General features: G+C 70.3%; 3 protein-coding genes across 4 annotated transcripts; 2 read left to right on the top strand and 1 right to left on the bottom strand.

The window, feature by feature from the left end:
* Positions 1 to 81: 81 nt before the first annotated feature.
* Positions 82 to 3,221, top strand: PIP4K2C (phosphatidylinositol-5-phosphate 4-kinase type 2 gamma). The gene is made up of 10 exons (XM_065858988.2): positions 82 to 270; positions 586 to 683; positions 765 to 861; positions 948 to 1,088; positions 1,156 to 1,302; positions 1,402 to 1,440; positions 1,700 to 1,813; positions 1,927 to 2,197; positions 2,269 to 2,372; positions 2,621 to 3,221. Exons 1-10 carry the CDS (start codon positions 121 to 123, stop codon positions 2,699 to 2,701), a joined length of 1,242 nt encoding a protein of 413 aa, XP_065715060.1. The 5' UTR covers positions 82 to 120; the 3' UTR covers positions 2,702 to 3,221.
* Positions 3,222 to 3,541: 320 nt separating this feature from the next.
* DTX3 (deltex E3 ubiquitin ligase 3) lies at positions 3,542 to 7,768 on the top strand. 2 transcript variants are annotated; one of them, XM_071799946.1, is made up of 5 exons: positions 3,542 to 3,685; positions 4,351 to 4,416; positions 4,833 to 5,512; positions 6,460 to 6,575; positions 7,397 to 7,768. In XM_071799946.1, exons 2-5 carry the CDS (start codon positions 4,404 to 4,406, stop codon positions 7,470 to 7,472), a joined length of 885 nt encoding a protein of 294 aa, XP_071656047.1. In that variant the 5' UTR covers positions 3,542 to 3,685; positions 4,351 to 4,403; the 3' UTR covers positions 7,473 to 7,768. The 2 variants fall into 2 exon arrangements, with proteins under 2 accessions (XP_071656047.1, XP_065715068.2); XM_065858996.2 differs by having other exon boundaries at positions 3,543 to 3,685; positions 6,358 to 6,575.
* Positions 7,769 to 8,476: 708 nt separating this feature from the next.
* On the bottom strand, positions 8,477 to 16,386 carry B4GALNT1 (beta-1,4-N-acetyl-galactosaminyltransferase 1). The gene is made up of 12 exons (XM_071799945.1): positions 16,061 to 16,386; positions 15,462 to 15,540; positions 14,185 to 14,393; positions 13,556 to 13,732; positions 12,907 to 13,013; positions 12,705 to 12,742; positions 11,740 to 11,920; positions 11,351 to 11,482; positions 11,045 to 11,232; positions 10,521 to 10,661; positions 9,627 to 9,864; positions 8,477 to 9,390 (listed from the first exon to the last, which is right to left on the bottom strand). The coding sequence occupies exons 1-12, from the start codon at positions 16,351 to 16,353 to the stop codon at positions 9,176 to 9,178; spliced, it is 1,998 nt and encodes a 665-aa protein (XP_071656046.1). The 5' UTR covers positions 16,354 to 16,386; the 3' UTR covers positions 8,477 to 9,175.
* Positions 16,387 to 16,898: the final 512 nt, after the last annotated feature.

Raw genomic sequence — 16,898 nt, 5'->3', positions numbered from 1 at the left:
AGTCGCTGCGGGCGCAGGGCGTATGCGCGGCGGGTGGGAAGAGGGCTGCCCTCACCCAACTTCCGGCGGGCGGCTTCCGGCTTCCGGCGCCACGGCGGGGCGGGCGGAAGCGCGGCGGCCATGGCGGCGGCGGCGCCAGCAGCGAGCGGGCCCGCGGCGCCGCGCACGAAGACCAAGAAGAAGCAGAAGCGGTTCGTGCCGCAGCGGGTGAAGGTGCCGCGGGCCGCCGACCCGCTCCTGGCCGTGCTGGCTTGGGGCGTTAACCACCAGGTGAGGCCGGGCGCCGGGGCCTCGGCACCGCGGGAGCCCCCGCCGCAGGGACCGCCGGGGCCCGTTGAACCCCCGGCCCCGCCTGGGGACACCAGAGCTTTGAGAAATAAATTATTGAACCGGAACCGGCACCTCCCCGTTACCGGGGCCTCCCCCGGGACCCCTCTGCTCCTCCCCGTTACCGGGACCCCCCAGGGACCCCTCAGCACCCTCCAGCTCTTCGCCGTTACCGGGACTGCCCCCCCCGGGACCCCCGCAATGCGGGGTTAACGGCCCCCGGTTGTCCCCGTTTTGGGGGTCCCCGACCCCCCGCAGATCAACGAGCTGAGCCAGGTCCCGCTGCCCGTGATGCTGCTGCCCGACGACTTCAAGGCCAGCTCCAAAATCAAGGTCAACAACCACCTCTTCAACCGGTGAGGGGGCGCGGGGGGGCACGGGGCGGAGGGGCCGGGGAGTGACCCCCAATATCTCACGTTTTCCCCCAAAACCCTCAGGGAGAACCTCCCCAGCCACTTCAAGTTCAAGGAATATTGTCCCCAAGTCTTCCGCAACCTCCGCGAGCGCTTCGGCATCGACGACCAGGACTATCAGGTGGGGGGACGCCCCATGGAGGTGGGGTTGTCCCCGCTTTAGGGGACCCCCTCGAGCTCGACGTCGTTGTGCGCCCCCCAAAACAGGTGTCGCTGACGCGGAGCCCCCCGCACTGGGAGGGCAGCGACCGGCGGTTCCTCCTCTCGTCCGACCGCACGCTGGTGGCGAAGGAGCTCTCGAGCGAGGACGTGGCCGACGTCCACGATCTCCTGTCCCACTACCACCAGGTACGGCTGGGGGGGCCGCGGGGGGACCGTGGGGTGTTGGTGTCACCGTCCTGTCCCCGTCCCCCAGTACGTGGTGCAGTGTCACGGGAGCACGCTGCTGCCCCGCTTCTTGGGGATGTACCGGGTGAGCGTGGACAGCGAGGAGACCTACCTGCTGGTCATGAGGAACACGTTCAGCCACCGCCTCCCCGTGCACCGGAAGTACGACCTGAAGGTACCGGGGTGTCCCCCCCCACCCCACCGGAGACCCCCCGGGGGACAGGACCCCCTGTCGCCTCCTGTCACCTCTGATTCCCCTCCTGTGTCTTTCCAGGGCTCACTCGTGTCCCGAGAAGCCAGTGACAAGGAGAAGGTACTGGGGTTGGGGTGGCATTGTGACCCCCCAGAATGTGAGGGGAGGGTCTCCAGGCCTCACTACCCCCCCCAATATTAACAGCTCATTACCTGCCCCCCATAACGCTGGCTCGTTATCCTAACGAGGCCAACACAGGAGATCCAACCCTTTGACCACTACACACGTCCTCTGCTTTGGGGTGTCCCTTTCATTCCTGGGGAACCCCTATCTGCCCCCATCCCCGAACTGATATTCTTGGGGGTTCTGCCCCCCCCAGGGCAAGGAGCTGCCCACCCTGAAGGACATGGACTTCTTGAACAAGAACGAGAAGGTCTACGTGGGCGAGGAGGCGCAGAGGGAATTCATGGAGAAGCTCAAGAGGGACGTAGAGGTGGGGGAACTGGGGAGCTGCCCCCAATGGGGAGCTATGAGGGGGAGGGATGCACCCCCTGGCCATCAGGGTGTCCCCCAACCCCAAATAACCTCTTGTTGCCCCCCCCCCAGTTCCTGGTGCAGCTGAAGATCATGGATTACAGTCTCCTCCTGGGCATCCATGAGGTGGGGCGGGCAGAACAGGAGGAGGAGGAGGAGGTGGAGGAAGATGACGGGGGGGCCACAGGAGGGGGTGACGAGGCGGGGGGGGGGCCAGTTTGGGGGGGGGGCTCCTACGGCACCTCCCCCGAGGGGATCGGCAGTTACCTCAACTCCCACCGCCCCCTCGGCCCCGGCGACTTCGACCCCTGCGTTGACGTCTACGCCCTGCGCGGCACCGAGGGTGAGCCGGGGGGTTTGGGGTGGGGGGGCGTGGGGGCCGGGGGGTGCTGACCCCCGCGTGCCCCCCCGCAGACGCCCCCCGCCGCGAGGTGTATTTCATGGGGCTGATCGACGTCCTCACCCAGTACGACGCCCGCAAGAAGGCGGCGCACGCGGCCAAGACCGTCAAACACGGGGTGAGGGGGCACCCCAAAACGGGGGAGCACGGGCAGGCCCCCCCTTGTGTTTAGGGGCTTAGCAGGGGATGTGCCCCTTGTTTTTTAGGGGGGTAGGTTGGTTAGAGCTTTGTTGGGGTGCAAGAGGGGGGATGGGGGGACACTGGGGGCTTCCTTCTGCTACCTGTTCTTGGGGGGTTGGTGATGGTGGGGGGGTGTCCTGGGGGGGTCGGTGGTGTTGGGGGGGTCTGACCCTGTGTCCCCCCCAGGCCGGAGCGGAGATCTCCACGGTGCACCCCGAGCAATACGCCAAGCGCTTCCTCGACTTCATCACCAACATCTTTGCTTAGGGGGGCCCCCTGGACCGAGAGGCCCCTCTGGACCAAGAGTCCCCCCCAGGATGTGCTGCCCCCACTCGGTGTGCACAGCCCCCAGTTCCCCCCCTCTCCCTGGGGTTTTGCTCTTCAAGTGCCTTAACTTTATTAAGGGGGGGTCTGGTGGGGGGTCAGGCTCTGCCCCTTCAGCCAGGGGGGATCTGGGGCTCCCCCCAAACACAAGGGCAGCCGGGACTCTTCTGCCTCCCCCCTTCCCCGGGGGGGGAGGGACAACTGAACACTAATTGCCCCAGGGTAAGGGGGGGGCAGGGGTGGTGCCCCCCTTCTGAGCCAGGCCGGGGGGGTCTGGGGCCATTCCCTGTTCCCCCCCAATATGGGACCCCGGGGGGTCACCAGAGCCCCCTCCCTTACTGCAACTCCTTGGGGGGACCCCAGTTCCCATGGGGTGCCCTGTGTGACCACCCCCTCCGTTACCAGCGGCCCCCCCGCACCGGAGGGTTTCACTGTGTCCTAAGAAATAAATTATTGAACCAGACCCGGCTCTGCCCCGTTACCGGGACCCCTTCAACCCCTCCCAGGAACCCCCCCGGTTACCGGGAACCCCCTCCCAGGAACCCCCCCGGTTACGGGGAACCCTCCCAGGAACCCCCCCGGTTACCGGGAACCCCCCCAGGAACTCCCTCGGTTACCGAGATCCCTCCCGGGCGTGCGCCGTGTACCGGGACTCCTGGCCCCGCCCCTTCCTCTGGCTCCGCCCCGCTCTTCCAGCCACGCCTCCCCATCACGCGCCGTTCCCATGGCGACGGGCCCGGTCCTCCGTCCCCAGCCCCGCCCTCGCCGCGCGCCGTTGCCATGGCCCCCGCCCCGTTGCCATGGCGGCCCCGCCCCGCGTGATCACGTGACACGCGGCGGCTCCGGGCTCGGCCCCCCCGCCGCCGCCGCCGCCGCCGCCGCCCCGGCCTCGCCGCCCCCCCGCCATGCTCCGGCCGCCCGGCGATGGTGGGTCCGGGGTGGGGGGCGGGGGGACCCTTCCTGCGCGCTACCGGCGCCACCGGGCCCGGCCTTCCCCGGGCCTGCCCCCTCGGCCTGGCCCGGCCTCCTCCCCCGGGCCTACCGCGACCCCCGCGAACGGGCCGCCGCGCCCGTCCGGAGGCCCCCCCGGGCCTGTCATTCCCCCCCGGGTCCCCTCTGGGCATCATCCGGACCCCCGTTCCTGCCCAGCCCCCCGGGCCCGCTCCTGCCCCCCGCGCCCCGGCCCGGCCTCTCCCCATCCTGCCCGCCCTGCATGGATACCCCGGGAAGCTCTTGGGGGGGCGACCCCGTAACGGGGGGGGCGGCAGCGCTCGCAGCGCCCCCAGCAGTGGGGACCCCCCCACATGTAGGGACGGGTAAACACCCCCCCCAGTCCTGGGGTGCTGAAGGGGCTCTGGGGGGCTGGAAAGTGTGTGTGGGGATGCTGAGGAGCTTGTGGCCCCCTGCAGCTGCTCTGGGGGGGTCACCGGGCCTGTTTGTTATCGTAGGGTCTCCTGGGGACACCGGGGGGGGCAGGTTATGCTGCTGTTGTTGTTGTAGGGTCTCCCGGTGGGGGGTGGGCTCCTCGGAGGGGGGGAATTGTGCTGGGGGACACAGTGTGACCCCCCCGTGTCCCCCCCGTGTCCCCCCAGCCTGTGGCTCGTGGCTCCGCTGATCCGCTGGTGTCTGGCTCGTGTTGTCCCCCATGGGCTCGCCAGGTGGGTGTCACCCCCCCGGGACTGGGGACCCCCCAGGGGGTGGGGAACCCCCTCCTCCCCCTGGGATGGGGGTGCTGTGCTGGGGGGGAGGGGCGTCCCCAAACCTCATCACCTCCCGTGGGTTTGGGGGCTGTGACCCCCCCTTGGGTTGCTCATTTTTTGATGGGGGGAGGCAAGTTTGATCCTTGGGTGGGCAAATGTCCCCCCATATCCCACTGGGGTTGGGGGGTCCCTCGCCCCCGCCCCCCATGGGGTTGGCCCACTCATTGTTTGAGGAGGGGGCCAATTTGATCCCTGAGGTGCCACCTTGGGCAGCAAACGTCCCCTCGGTGCTGTGGGGACACCCTTGGGGGGACATTGGGGGGACACCTTGAGCGTGTCCCTCTAACCCCTGCCCCCCGGGGGTCCCCCCGCAGTGTCCTTTGTCCTCTCCAGGATGTCATCCTGCGGGGGGGCCACCAAAAACAAAGTGACCGTTTCCAAGCGCGTCTGGGACTTCTTGACCAAGGAGAGCCCGGCCAAGCTGGCGCGGCTGAAGGAGGAGACCAAGGTCACCATCATGGTGGACGGCGAGACCTCCGACATCTACGTCCTGCAGCTCTTCGTGCCCCCCCCCGGCCCCCCGGGGGGGCTCTGCCCAGCCCGCAAGGCCCTTAAGGCCCTACTGAAGGAGACCGAGAAGGAGCTGAAGAAGAAAACCCAGCGCCACGACGACTTGCTCGGCCGCGTCGCCACCGTCCTGGAGCCCGGCGGCGGCTCCGGGGGCGGGCGGGGGGGGGCCCCGCCGGCGGGCGGGGGGGGCCCGTCGTGGCGGGAGGAGGAGCCGGAGCGGCAGTGCCCCATCTGCCTCGGGGAGATCCAGAAGATGAAGACGCTGGAGAAGTGCCGGCACTCATTCTGCGAGGACTGCATCACGCGGGCGCTGGCCGTGCGCACCGCCTGCCCCATGTGCGGCCGCTTCTACGGCACCCTGGTGGGCAACCAGCCCCCCAACGGGCGCATGCTGGTGACGCGCGACGCGGGGCTGCCGCTGCCCGGCTACGAGAGCTTCGGCACCATCATCATCCAGTACGTCTTCCCGCCCGGCGTCCAAGGGGTAAGACGGGGCCCCTTGGGGGGCTTCTCGGCGGGGTGGGTGCCGTTGGGTGGCACGGAAGGTGGTGGGGGTTACCGCTTGGTTCTGTGGCCTGGACACCCCTAAATCCTCATGGGCGCCCCCGAATCCTGATGAGTGGCTCTGGTCCCACTTGGGTGCTGCCAAAAGGCGCTGGGTGCTGCGCTTCAGTTCGGTGGCATTGGTGGCCTTGGGCACCCCCCAACGCTGCTGGGTATCGCGGGCAACCCTGGGTACCCAAAACATTTCTGGGTGCCCCCAACCCATCTCTGTACCCTGGGTGCACCCCCAAACCATGATGGGTGTAATGGGCACCTCTGGGCACCCCAAACCCTGCTGGGTGCCCCCAACCCAGCACCCCTGGTATCCTCAGGCCCTTCTGGGTGCCACAGGCATCCCTGAGCACCCTAAAACCCCTTCCAGGCTCCCCCAAAACCTGCCAGGTGTCCCAACTCAACCTCGTGCCCCTGGCATCCCCAGGTGCCCACAAACCCCTTGGGGTGACCCCAAGCCCCGTGGGGTGCCCCCAGACCCCTCGAGGTGCCCCCAAGCCCCTCGGGGTTCCCCCAAGCCCCCCAGGGTGCCCCCAGACCCCTCAGGGTGACCCCAGACCCCCCGAGGTGCCCCCAAGCGCCCCGGGGGTTGCCCCCAAACCCCCCGGGGTGCCCCCAGACCCCCTGGGGTGCCTCTGAACCCCTCAGGGTGCTGCCAAGCCCCTTGGGCTACCCCAAAACCGCTCGGGGTGCCCCCAGACCCCCTGGGGTGCCCCCAGACCCCCCGGGGTGCCCCCAAGCCCCGCGGGGTGCCCCAGCCCGTGCCCCCCCCAGGCGGAGCACCCCAACCCGGGGGTGCGCTACCCCGGCACCACGCGCGTCGCGTACCTGCCCGACTGCCCCGAGGGGAACAAGGTGCTGGCGCTGTTCCGCAAGGCGTTCGCGCAGCGCTTGACCTTCACCGTGGGCACCTCCATGACCACCGGCCGCGCCAACGTCATCACCTGGAACGACATCCACCACAAGACCAACTGCACGGGGGGGCCCCAGCTGTGGGTGGGGGGCACGGCCGGCGGGGGGAGGTTGGGGGGCATCGCCACGGGGATGGGTGTGGGGAGCCCCGGGGGGGAGGGAGCGTCCTTGGGGCAGGTTTTGGGGGGCTGAGGGGGCACCATTGCTGGCACCCGTTTGGGATGGGGGGGACACCCCGGGTCTGGGGGGCACCATCCCCGGCACCCGTTTGGGATGGGGGGGACACCCCGGGGCTGGGGGGCACCATCCCTGGCACCCGTTTGGGATGGGGGGGACACCCCGGGGCTGGGGGGCACCATCCCTGGCACCCGTTTGGGATGGGGGAGACACCCCGGGGCTGGGGGGCACCATCCCCGGCACCCGTTTGGGATGGGGGGGACACCCCGGGGCTGGGGGGCACCATCCCCGGCACCCGTTTGGGATGGGGGGGACACCCCGGGGCTGGGGGGCACCATCCCTGGCACCCGTTTGGGATGGGGGAGACACCCCGGGGCTGGGGGGCACCATCCCTGGCACCCGTTTGGGATGGGGGGGACACCCCGGGGCAGGTTTTGGGGTGCTGGGGGGGCACCATCCCCGGCACCCGTTTGGGATGGGGTGACACCCCGGGGCAGGTTTTGGGGGAGTGGGGGGGCACCATCCCTGGCACCTGTTTGGGATGGGGGGGACACCCATGGGGGGCATCATCCCTGGTATGGCTGGGGGGTGGAAGGAGCATCCTTGGGGCGGGTTTTGGGGGGCTGGGGGGGCACTGTCCCTGGGTGGGGGGGACGCCTGGGGCAGGTTGGGGGGGGCAGCACCCAGCCGTGGGGGGCGCACACTGACCCGCCCCCGCCCCCAGGTTCGGGTACCCCGACCCCACGTACCTCGCCCGGGTGCAGGAGGAGCTGCGGGCCAAGGGCATCACCGAGGACTGAGGGGGGGCACCGGGCCCCCCGGACCGGGAATCCCCCCGGACCCCCACCCGCTGCCAGGGCCCGGGGGTCACGGCGTCACTCACCCCCCACGGACAGACGGACGGTGTCACTCTGTACATAGCTCCCGCAGCCCCCCCAGGACAGACGGACAGGCTGGGGGGTCCTGTGCCCTCTGCCCCCCGGCATCCCGGGGCGGGGGGGGGGGCGGTGCCCGCGGGGGGCAGAGGGTTATTTATTTTTTATTTTACCCTCCCCCCCATCTCTGTAACTTTGATCCAATAAAATATGCAACGCTGGCGGGGGCGTCCGGGGGCTCTGGGGTGTGTGACCCCCCCGTGTCCCCAAACCCCTGGGGACAGCAGGGCGGGGGGAGCAGGAATGGGGACATTGGGAGGGGATGTGAGGATGGGGGAGGTCCAAGGGATAAGCCCCGCCCTCTTCATCACCGGCCATGCCCCGAGGGGCCACACCCAGATAGGCCACGCCCTACACACCCTATAGCCCCGCCTGTGACCACACCCGGCCCCACCCATCCTGGGACCCTCCCACGGGAACCCCCCTGGAGTGGACACGCGTGGTGGGGTGGGGCTTAAAGGAGGCGGAGCTAAGATGGGCGGTGCTTAAAATGTGGGGCGTGGCTAAGAGAATGTGGGCGAGGCTCACAGAAAGGGGTGGGGCTGATGAAAGAGGAGGGGCTAAGGTGGGTGTGGTGGGTCATAAGGGGCGTGGCTAAGAAGAGTTTGGGTGGGACTTGAACAAGGGGTGGGGCTAAGTTGGGTGGTGCTTGAAGGAGGGCGTGGCTAAGATGGGTGTGGTTGTGTTAGAAAGGGGCGGGGTTAAGAAGTAGGGTTGTTTGATAGGGCAGGGCTGGGATGAGTATGGGCGGGGCTTGTAGAAGGAGGCGGAGCTTAAAGGGGCGGGGTTAAGTTATGCGGGGGCGTGGCCTGGACGGGGTGGGGCCCCCCTCCCTCTTTTATTTTGCTGAAGAAAGAGGCAGATTTCAGTCTGGTTAAAATCACCATCCATTGGGTAGAAAAGGGCGGGGGGCGGGGGGCAGCCCCCCCAGCCCCTCCCCCAGCCCGGCCCCGGGGGTCCCGGGGGGCGGGGCCGAGACTTGGCACAAAAATCCTGGCGACAGCGCGGCGCGGGGGGGGGCTGTACTGTAGAAAACTGGGGGGGAATCAAAAAGGAGGGGGGACACCCGGACACCTGGGTCCCCTGGGGGGGTTCGTGTCCCCTCCCACACCCCCCAAAGTACAAAAGAGCTAAAAACGCCGGGGGGGGGGGGGGGCGGGGGTGCTCCAGGGTGACTGCAGACCCGGGGGGGGGCCATGCGGTGGCCCGTGGTGGCCAATGGGGGTGTCCCATGGGGTGTCCTGTGGGGGTGTCCCATAGGGGTGTCCCATAGGGGTGACCCGTGGGGGTGTCCCATGGGGTGTCCCATAGGGGTGACCCGTGGGAATGTCCCGTGGGGGTGTCCCATAGGAGTGTCCCATAGGGGTGTCCCATGGGGGTGACCCGTGGGGTGTCCCGTGGGGGTGTCCCATGGGGTGTCCCCCAGGGCTGAGCCCCGGTGACCCATCGGGGTGTCCCGCGGGGGTGTCCCGTGGGGGGTCCCCAGCTCTGTCCCTCCCGGGGGTCCCCAGCTCTGTCCCTCCCGGGTGTCCCCAGCTCTGTCCCTCCGCGCTGTCCCGGGGGGGTCGCTAGTTTCCGGCCATGCACTTGAAGCGGTTCTTGAAGAAGAAGAGGCGCTGCTTGGCGCGCAGGCTGTCGTCGCGGGGGGGCGGGTAGCGGTACCGCGCGTACTGCCGCTCGCCCTCCGGCCGCCGCCACGGCAGCGCCAGCTTGGACGCGTGATCCACCACCACGTCCTCGCACGAGCCCACGTGCAGCACCCCCAGCCCGTCGATGAAGAATTCTGTGGGGGGGACACACCCCAAAACGGGCTCAGTCCGTCGGCATCCGCGGCGTCACCCCCCAAACCCCCCGTTCGGCCCCGGTGTTGACCCAGGGGTGTCCCCAGTGTCTCAGCCCACCCCGCCAGGATCTCAGCACCCCCAGAGTCACCCCCGCCCGCTCCCCATGACCCCTCCCACCCCCAGGACCCCACCCCCGCCACCCCCAGAGCGCCCCCCCCGTGCCGCCCCCCCTCACCGAGATGCGCCACCCGGCGCAGGCGGGGATCGAAGCCGACCTGCCGGACCTTGTCGGTCCGCGCCAGGAAGAAGTTGACGACGCCGTCGGTGACGACGCAGGCGGGGAAGCCGGCCAGGCGGTGGTGGAAGCCGGGCTGGGTGCGCAGGCAGTCCCCCCCCGCGCCGCCCCCCCGCACGCTCAGCCGCTGCCGGTACGTGGTGGTGAAGCCCGTGATCTCCCGCACCGCGCCCCCCACCTGCGGGGCACCGGGGGATGGCAGCGCGCACCGGGACCCCCAGTGCCCCCAGTATCACCCAACAACAGCACCGGGACCCCAGTGCCCCCAGAGAGGCACCGGGACCCCAGTGCCCCCAGAGAGGCACCGGGACCCCAGTGGCCCCACAGCGGCACCAGGACCCCAAAATCCCCCCAGCATCACCCAACAACAGCACCGGGACTCCAGTGTCCCCAGACCAGCACCGGGACCCCCCAGTCCCTTAGCATCACCCACCGATAGCACTGGGAAAGCCCCGGGATGCCCAGTGCCCCCCGGGACCCCCCAGTGCAGCCCCAGGACCCTCTGGGACCCTCCCGGGACCCCTCAGCATCACTGCCCACAGCACCTGAACACACAGGGCCACTCCCCAGCACTGGGGACACTGGGGGACATTGGGACACCCCCCTTCCTCCCAGCTATGGGCATTGGGGCAATCCCCTGGCACTGGGGACACTGGTGGGTACTGGGAGCCCCCCCTTCTGCACTGGGGACACTGGGGGGCACTGGGACACCCCCCACCTCTGCGCACTGGGGTCGTGGGACATGGACCTTCCCCTGGCACACGGGACATCGGGACCCCCCACCCAGCGCTTGGGGACCCGGACCCCGGTGTCGCCCGTCCCCCCGGGCCCCACCAGGTCCAGGCTGGTTCTCTCCAGCACGTCCACCAGCTTCTCCAGGCGCGTGCGGGGGGTGAAGATGAAGTCGTCGTCCACCCACAGCACGTACTTGGTGGTCACCTGCGAGATGGCCAAGTTCCTCCCGGCGAACCAGCCCTGCGGGGACACCGCGGGGACACCGTCCCGTGGCCACCCCCTCCCAGCCACACGGCCCCCCGTGTCCCCCCCCCCCCAGGACCTGCTGTCCCACCGCCCTGCTTGTCCTCCCGTGTCCCCCAGCCCTGGGGTCCCACCCCCTTGCCTGTCCCCCCCATGTTCCCTCTCCCCAGTGTCCCCGTCCCTAGGGTTCCACCACCTCACAGACCCCCGTGTCCCCCCTCTCCAGTGTCCCCCATCCCTGGTGTCCCAGTGCCCCACAGACCCACATGTCCCCCCTCTCTGGGGTCCCACAGTCCCACGGCCCTTGCAGAGTCCCCAGTGTCCCCATCCCTGGGGTCCCACCCGCCACCAACACCCCCCCAATTCCGCCCCGTCCCCACCTTTCCGAAGGGCATGAGGTAGTGCTCGAGGTGGGGGCCGCGCAGGGGCTCGGGGCGCTGGCTGTCATCGGCCACCACGATGGTGACATCGGGGTAGAACCGGCGCACGCTGGCGATGAGGCCGCGCAGCTTCTCGTACCGCAGGAACGTCTTGGTGGCGATGGTGACCAGCGCGGTGACGTTGTACGCTGGGGGGGGACAGGGGGGCTGGGGGAGCGGGGGACCCCAGCTGGGGGAATGGGACACCCGCGCTGGGAGGACCGGGCGGCCACACGGGGGCGCTGGTTCGGGGTCCCTGCTCCTCACCTCTCTCGCCGTCCCCGTCCGTGTCCCCGTCGCTGTCCCCGTCCCCGGGGGGGTGTCCGTACAGCCGGGGGGGCGGCGGGTGCCGGATGCGGATGGTGAAGGCGGCGACGTGGCCGGGGGTGGAGAACTGAACTGGGGGGGGACGGGGAGCTGGGGGGGCGCCCACCTGGGGCCAGCCCACGGGGACCAGCACCCACCTGGGGCACCCCGAAACCTGCACCCACGGCTGGGCCCTGGGACCCCAAAGACCGGCACCCACCCAGGTGTCACCCATGGGACCCGCCCGGTTCGCAGCCCTGTCACCCCGACACCCGCACCCCCCGGTCTCCCCCGGCCCCCCCGGTGCCACCCCCCGGTCCCCCCCGCGGCCCCCCCGGCCCCGCCCGCACCGATGTCGGCGGTGTCGGGGTGGAACAGCGTGTTGGTGTAGGTGACGAACTGCAGCTGCCGGTTCAGGTGGTCCAGGCGGGCGGCGGCCAGAGACAGGCGGGGCTGCCCCTCCCCCCGCAGCGCCACGCCCTCCACCACGCCCGCCACCGCCAGCGTCCCCAGCGACGCCGTCAGGTTCACCTGCGGGACACGGGCACCTGCCTGGGGCGCCCCGCACCTGGACACGCCCTGACCCACCCTGACCTCGCATTGGTCACACCCTGACCCACCCTGACCCACCCTGACCACACAATGGCCACACCCTGACCACACAATGGCCACACCCTGACCACACCCTGACCTCGCATTGGTCACACCCTGACCACACCCTGACCCACCCTGACCCACCCTGACCACACCCTGACCCACCCTGACCCACCCTGACCCACCCTGACCACACAATGGCCACACCCTGACCACACCCTGACCTCGCATTGGTCACACCCTGACCACACCCTGACCCACCCTGACCCACCCTGACCCACCCTGACCACACCCTGACCCACCCTGACCCACCCTGACCCACCCTGACCACACCCTGACCCACCCTGACCCACCCTGACCACACAATGGCCACACCCTGACCACACCCTGACCTCGCATTGGTCACACCCTGACCACACCCTGACCCACCCTGACCCACCCTGACCCACCCTGACCACACAATGGCCACACCCTGACCACACCCTGACCTCGCATTGGTCACACCCTGACCACACCCTGACCCACCCTGACCTCCCATTGGTCACACCCTGACCACACCCTGACCCACCCTGACCACACCCTGACCCACCCTGACCTCGCATTGGTCACACCCTGACCCATCCTGACCCACCCTGACCACACCCTGACCCACCCTGACCACATCCTGACCACGCAGGGTCACTCCCTGACCACGCCCCCACGCCCTGGCCACGCCCCTCACCTCGTAGCTCTTCCTTCCCGCTGCCTGCAGGCTGAGCCCTGGGGGTCACAGACACAGGGGGTGAGTGGGGCTGGGCCCCCCAAGACACCCGGGGGTCCCCCCCTTTCCCCCTCCCCCGGTATCACCACATCCCAATCCCCCCCGCCCCTCCCTGTGCCCCCCGGCTGTGTCCCCCCCGGCTCCGCGCCCCCGCGCCCCTCACCGGGCACCAGCACCGTCTGCAGCGGCCGCACCTCCACCCCCTGCGCCGGGTACTCGAGCGGCGAGTTGGCCGGGACGATGAGCAGCCGGTCGGCCGGGGACTGCACCCTGGGACAGCGGGGTCACACCGGGGTCCCACACCCCCTGCCCCGGGGACCCCTGCCCAGTGCTGTGCACCCCCGTGGCCCCCGTGGCCCCCCCGTGCCCCCCCGTGTCCCACATGCCCCCTGTGTCCCTGTGCCTCCCGTGTCCCCGTGTCCCCTGTGCCCCCCCGTGTCCCCCCATGTCCCCCTGTGCCCCCTGTGTCCCCCACACCCCCCGTGCCCACGTGTCCCACGTGCCCCCCCATGTCCCCCCGTGCCCCCTGTGTCCCCTGTGTCCCCCATGCCCCTGTGTCCCCCGTGTCCCCGTGCCCCCCGTCTCCCCCATGTCCCCCGTGTCCCCCGTGTCCCTGTGTTCCCCATGTCCCCCGTGTCCCCATGCCCTCGTGTCCCTGTGCCCCCCGTGTCCCCGTGCCCTCTGTGTCCCCCATGCCCCTGTGTCCCCCGTGTCCCCCATGCCACCCGTGTCCCCCGTGTCCCCCATGCCCCTGTGTCCCCCGTGTCCCCCGTGTCCCCGTGCCCCCGTGTCCCCGTGCCCCGCCCCCTCACCGCAGGCGGTAGCTCTGGAACTCGCGCTGGCGCAGCCGCTGGGCGTGGAGCCGCTCGCCGGGGGGGAACGCGCTGGCGAAGTCCACGGGGGGGCCCGTCCCGAACAGCTGGCGCTGCAGGGGCAGCGCCAGCCCCGCCGCCCCCCCCTCGCACGAGCAGCCGTTCCTGGGCAGCAGCCTGAGCCCCCCCAAGCGTCACCCATGGGGGGCACCGGGGACACCCCCGGCACCACCGGCCCAGGGCGGCCCCACCCCCGGGGGTGCCCCAGCGCCCCCCACCCATCCTTGGGTCCCCCCTCCCCACCCTGGGGTACCCCCATCCATGGGTTGCCCTCACCTCATGGGTCCCCCCCTTTCCATGGGTGCCCCCCACCCTGAGGTGTCCCCACCCCATGAGTTTCCCCCCCATGGGTGCCCCCCACCCCATGGGTCCCCAGATCCATTGGTGCTCCCCCCATAGGTGTCCCCACTCATGGGTGCCCTCACCCCATGGGTACCCCATTCCATGGGTACCCGTACCCCATGGGTGCCCCCCACCCTATGGATCCCCCCCCAATGTGTGCCCCCCGTTGGTCCCACCCCACGAACCCCCCACATCGTTCCCCACCCATGGGTGCTCCCGCTCCTTACTCCATCACTTCCTCCTTGAGGCGGAAGGGGACGTGGGGGTAGGAGCGGGCGGGGGGGGGGCACCGGGGGGGGCAGCAGGCGCTGGGGGGGGGGGCCGGCGCAGGTCCACGCTGGGGGGGCCCTTGGGCGCCCAGAGGTGCAGCAGGAGGGCGGCCAGCGCGGCCGAGCCCAGCAGCAGCAGGCACAGCGGCCGGGGGGCGCCCCGCATCCTGCCGGGGGCTGGGGGCAGCGTCACCGCCGGGCCCCCACGCCGGGACACGCCGGGACGAACCAGTGCGCACCAGTACGAACCAGTACAAACCAGTGCGCACCCGTACGAACCAGTGCGCGCCAGTACGAACCAGTGCACGCCAGTACGAACCAGTGTGCGCCAGTACGAACCAGTGCGCGCCAGTACGAACCAGTGCGCACCAGTACGAACCAGTACAAACCAGTGTGCGCCAGTACGAACCAGTGCGCACCAGTACGAACCAGTGCGCACCAGTACGAACCAGTGCGCACCAGTACAAACCGGTGCTCCCGGTGCCTCCCAGTGCAGCTTACTGCCCTCAATGACTCCCAGTTACCCCAGTAGCAACCAGTGCAAACCAGTGCCCACAGCACATCCCAGTGCAAACCAGTGTAAACCACTGCAACCCCATGCTACCAGTGCAACCCAGTGCAACCCAGTGCAATCCAGTGCAACCCAGTGCAAGCCAGAGCTCCCAGTGTCTCCCAATGCAACCTATTGCCCTCGATGCTTTCCAGCACCCACCAGTGCAATCCAGTGCAACCCAGTGCCCCCCAGTGCAACCCAGTGCCCCCCAGTGCAACCCAGTACCCACCAGTACCCATCAGTGCAACCCAGTGCAACCCAGTGCCCCCCAGTGCAATCCAGTGCAACCCAGCGCCCTCAGCACAACCCAGTACCCACCAGTGCAAACCAGTGCCCCCAATGCCTCCAGCACCTCCCAGTGCAAACCAGTGCCCCCCAGTGCAAACTGGCACCACCCACGCAAACCGGTGCATCCCAGCGCCCCCCAGTGGCCCCGACACCTCCCCCTGGCACCCAGCATCCCCAGTACAAACCAGTGCCCCCGCGCTCCCAGTGCCCCCCCCAGCGCCCCAGCGTCCCATTTCTGCTGTGCTCATATGGTTGCACCCCCTCCCTCCCGCTCCCCAGTGCTCCCAGTCCCCTAGTGCCCCAGTCCCCCCAGTGCCCCCCAAGTCCCCCCAGTCCTCCCAGTCCCCCAGTTCCCCCAGTCCGCCCAGTCCCCCCAGTGCCCCCAGTCCCTCACCTCGGGGCGGGCGAGGGTCCCGGCGGGGGCGGGGCGGGGGGGTCTCAGCTCATGGCTCTGCGCCCCCCATGACAGCGGCCTGTGGACACGGGGACGGCGTCAAGGCGGGGGGGGGGACACACATCGGCACCCCCACCCCACGCCGAGGGGACCCAGGCGTCCTGCTACACCCAGCCCCCCCCACCGGGACATGGCGGCAGCCGCGGACCCCCGGGGGGGCTTTGAGCAAGGATGGGGGGGCTAAAGGGGGGAGGCAATAGGGGGGGCCTCAGGCAATGGTGGGGGGTGCGATGGGTCCGGGGGGGACTGGGGTGTTTGGGGAATGTGGGGGAGGTCAGAGAGGGGCCGGGGGGCGCTGGGGGGGCAGTGGGGCTGGGGGGGCCGGGGGCTGGAGGACAACCTGCATGAGGATGGGGGGGCAGGGAATGGGGGGCTCCGCGGATGGGGGGTCCTGGGGATGGGGTGTCCGGTGGGGCCTGGCAGCTCGGGGGGGTGCGGGGGCTGGGGGGGTCTCGCGGGGGGGCGGTTTTGCCGAGGGGCGGTGGCAGGTGCCGCGCCCGTCGCGACAATAGCGGGGGGCGGGGGTCGCTCGGCCCTACCTGGCTCCGCCGGCGGGTCCCCGCGCTCGCAGCGGCACCGGCAGCGGGGGGGGCGGGGGGGCGATGGGCGCCCCCGGCGGCCCCGGCCGGGAACGGCAGCGCCGCAGCCCCGGGAGGGGCGGGGGGGGGACACAAAGCGGGGAGGGGGCGGTTGTCGCTGTCACCGTCGCATCGGGGCGGGCGGGGGTCGGGCGTGTCCCGGGCGGGGGGAGATCAGGCGCACCCCTCCAGCGCGGGTCCGGCTGCCACAGGCCGCGCTTTGTCCCCGCGCGTGGGGGGAACAACGGGGCCATTGAGCCGGGGGGAGACGGGGGGGCCGGGCCTGGGCTGCCTGCGGACGGGGGGGGCTGGGGAGTTCGGGAGGGGGGAGGGAGGTTGGGGGGATTTGGGGGGGACTGGGGGCTCGGAGGTGCTGGGGGTCAGTTGGGGGGTTGGGGGAGCTTGGGGGGGAGAGGGGATGCTGGGGAGTGGTTGGGGGAATGTTGGGGGGGGGGCACGGCTGAGGGGTGGGGGAAGGCTGAGGGGTCCTGGGGGGACTGGGGGGAGATTGGGGGCTCCAGGGGGAGATCTGGGGACGCGGGGGGAGACGCACCAGGGGGTGCTGAGGTACACGGGAGATGGGGGGACGTGGGGAGGTGCTGGGGGACTCAAGGAGATATTGGGGGGGCCCTGTGGGACCCACGCCCGGGGCGGGGTCTCGGGGTGAACACACACACACACCCCACGCGGGTCCACACTCAGGGCTCCCACGGGGGGGCTCACCCTGGAACGGAGCCGGACCCCCCCTCCCGGCTTCGGTAATCACGTGATTTCGCCCCCCCTCGATGCTTTGCCTTCC

Source organism: Patagioenas fasciata, chromosome 28 (genome assembly GCF_037038585.1).
Source record: "Patagioenas fasciata isolate bPatFas1 chromosome 28, bPatFas1.hap1, whole genome shotgun sequence".
Taxonomy (NCBI): Eukaryota; Metazoa; Chordata; class Aves; order Columbiformes; family Columbidae; genus Patagioenas; species Patagioenas fasciata.
Note: the sequence above shows the minus strand (reverse complement) of the source record. Positions and strands in the feature narration are given on the sequence as shown.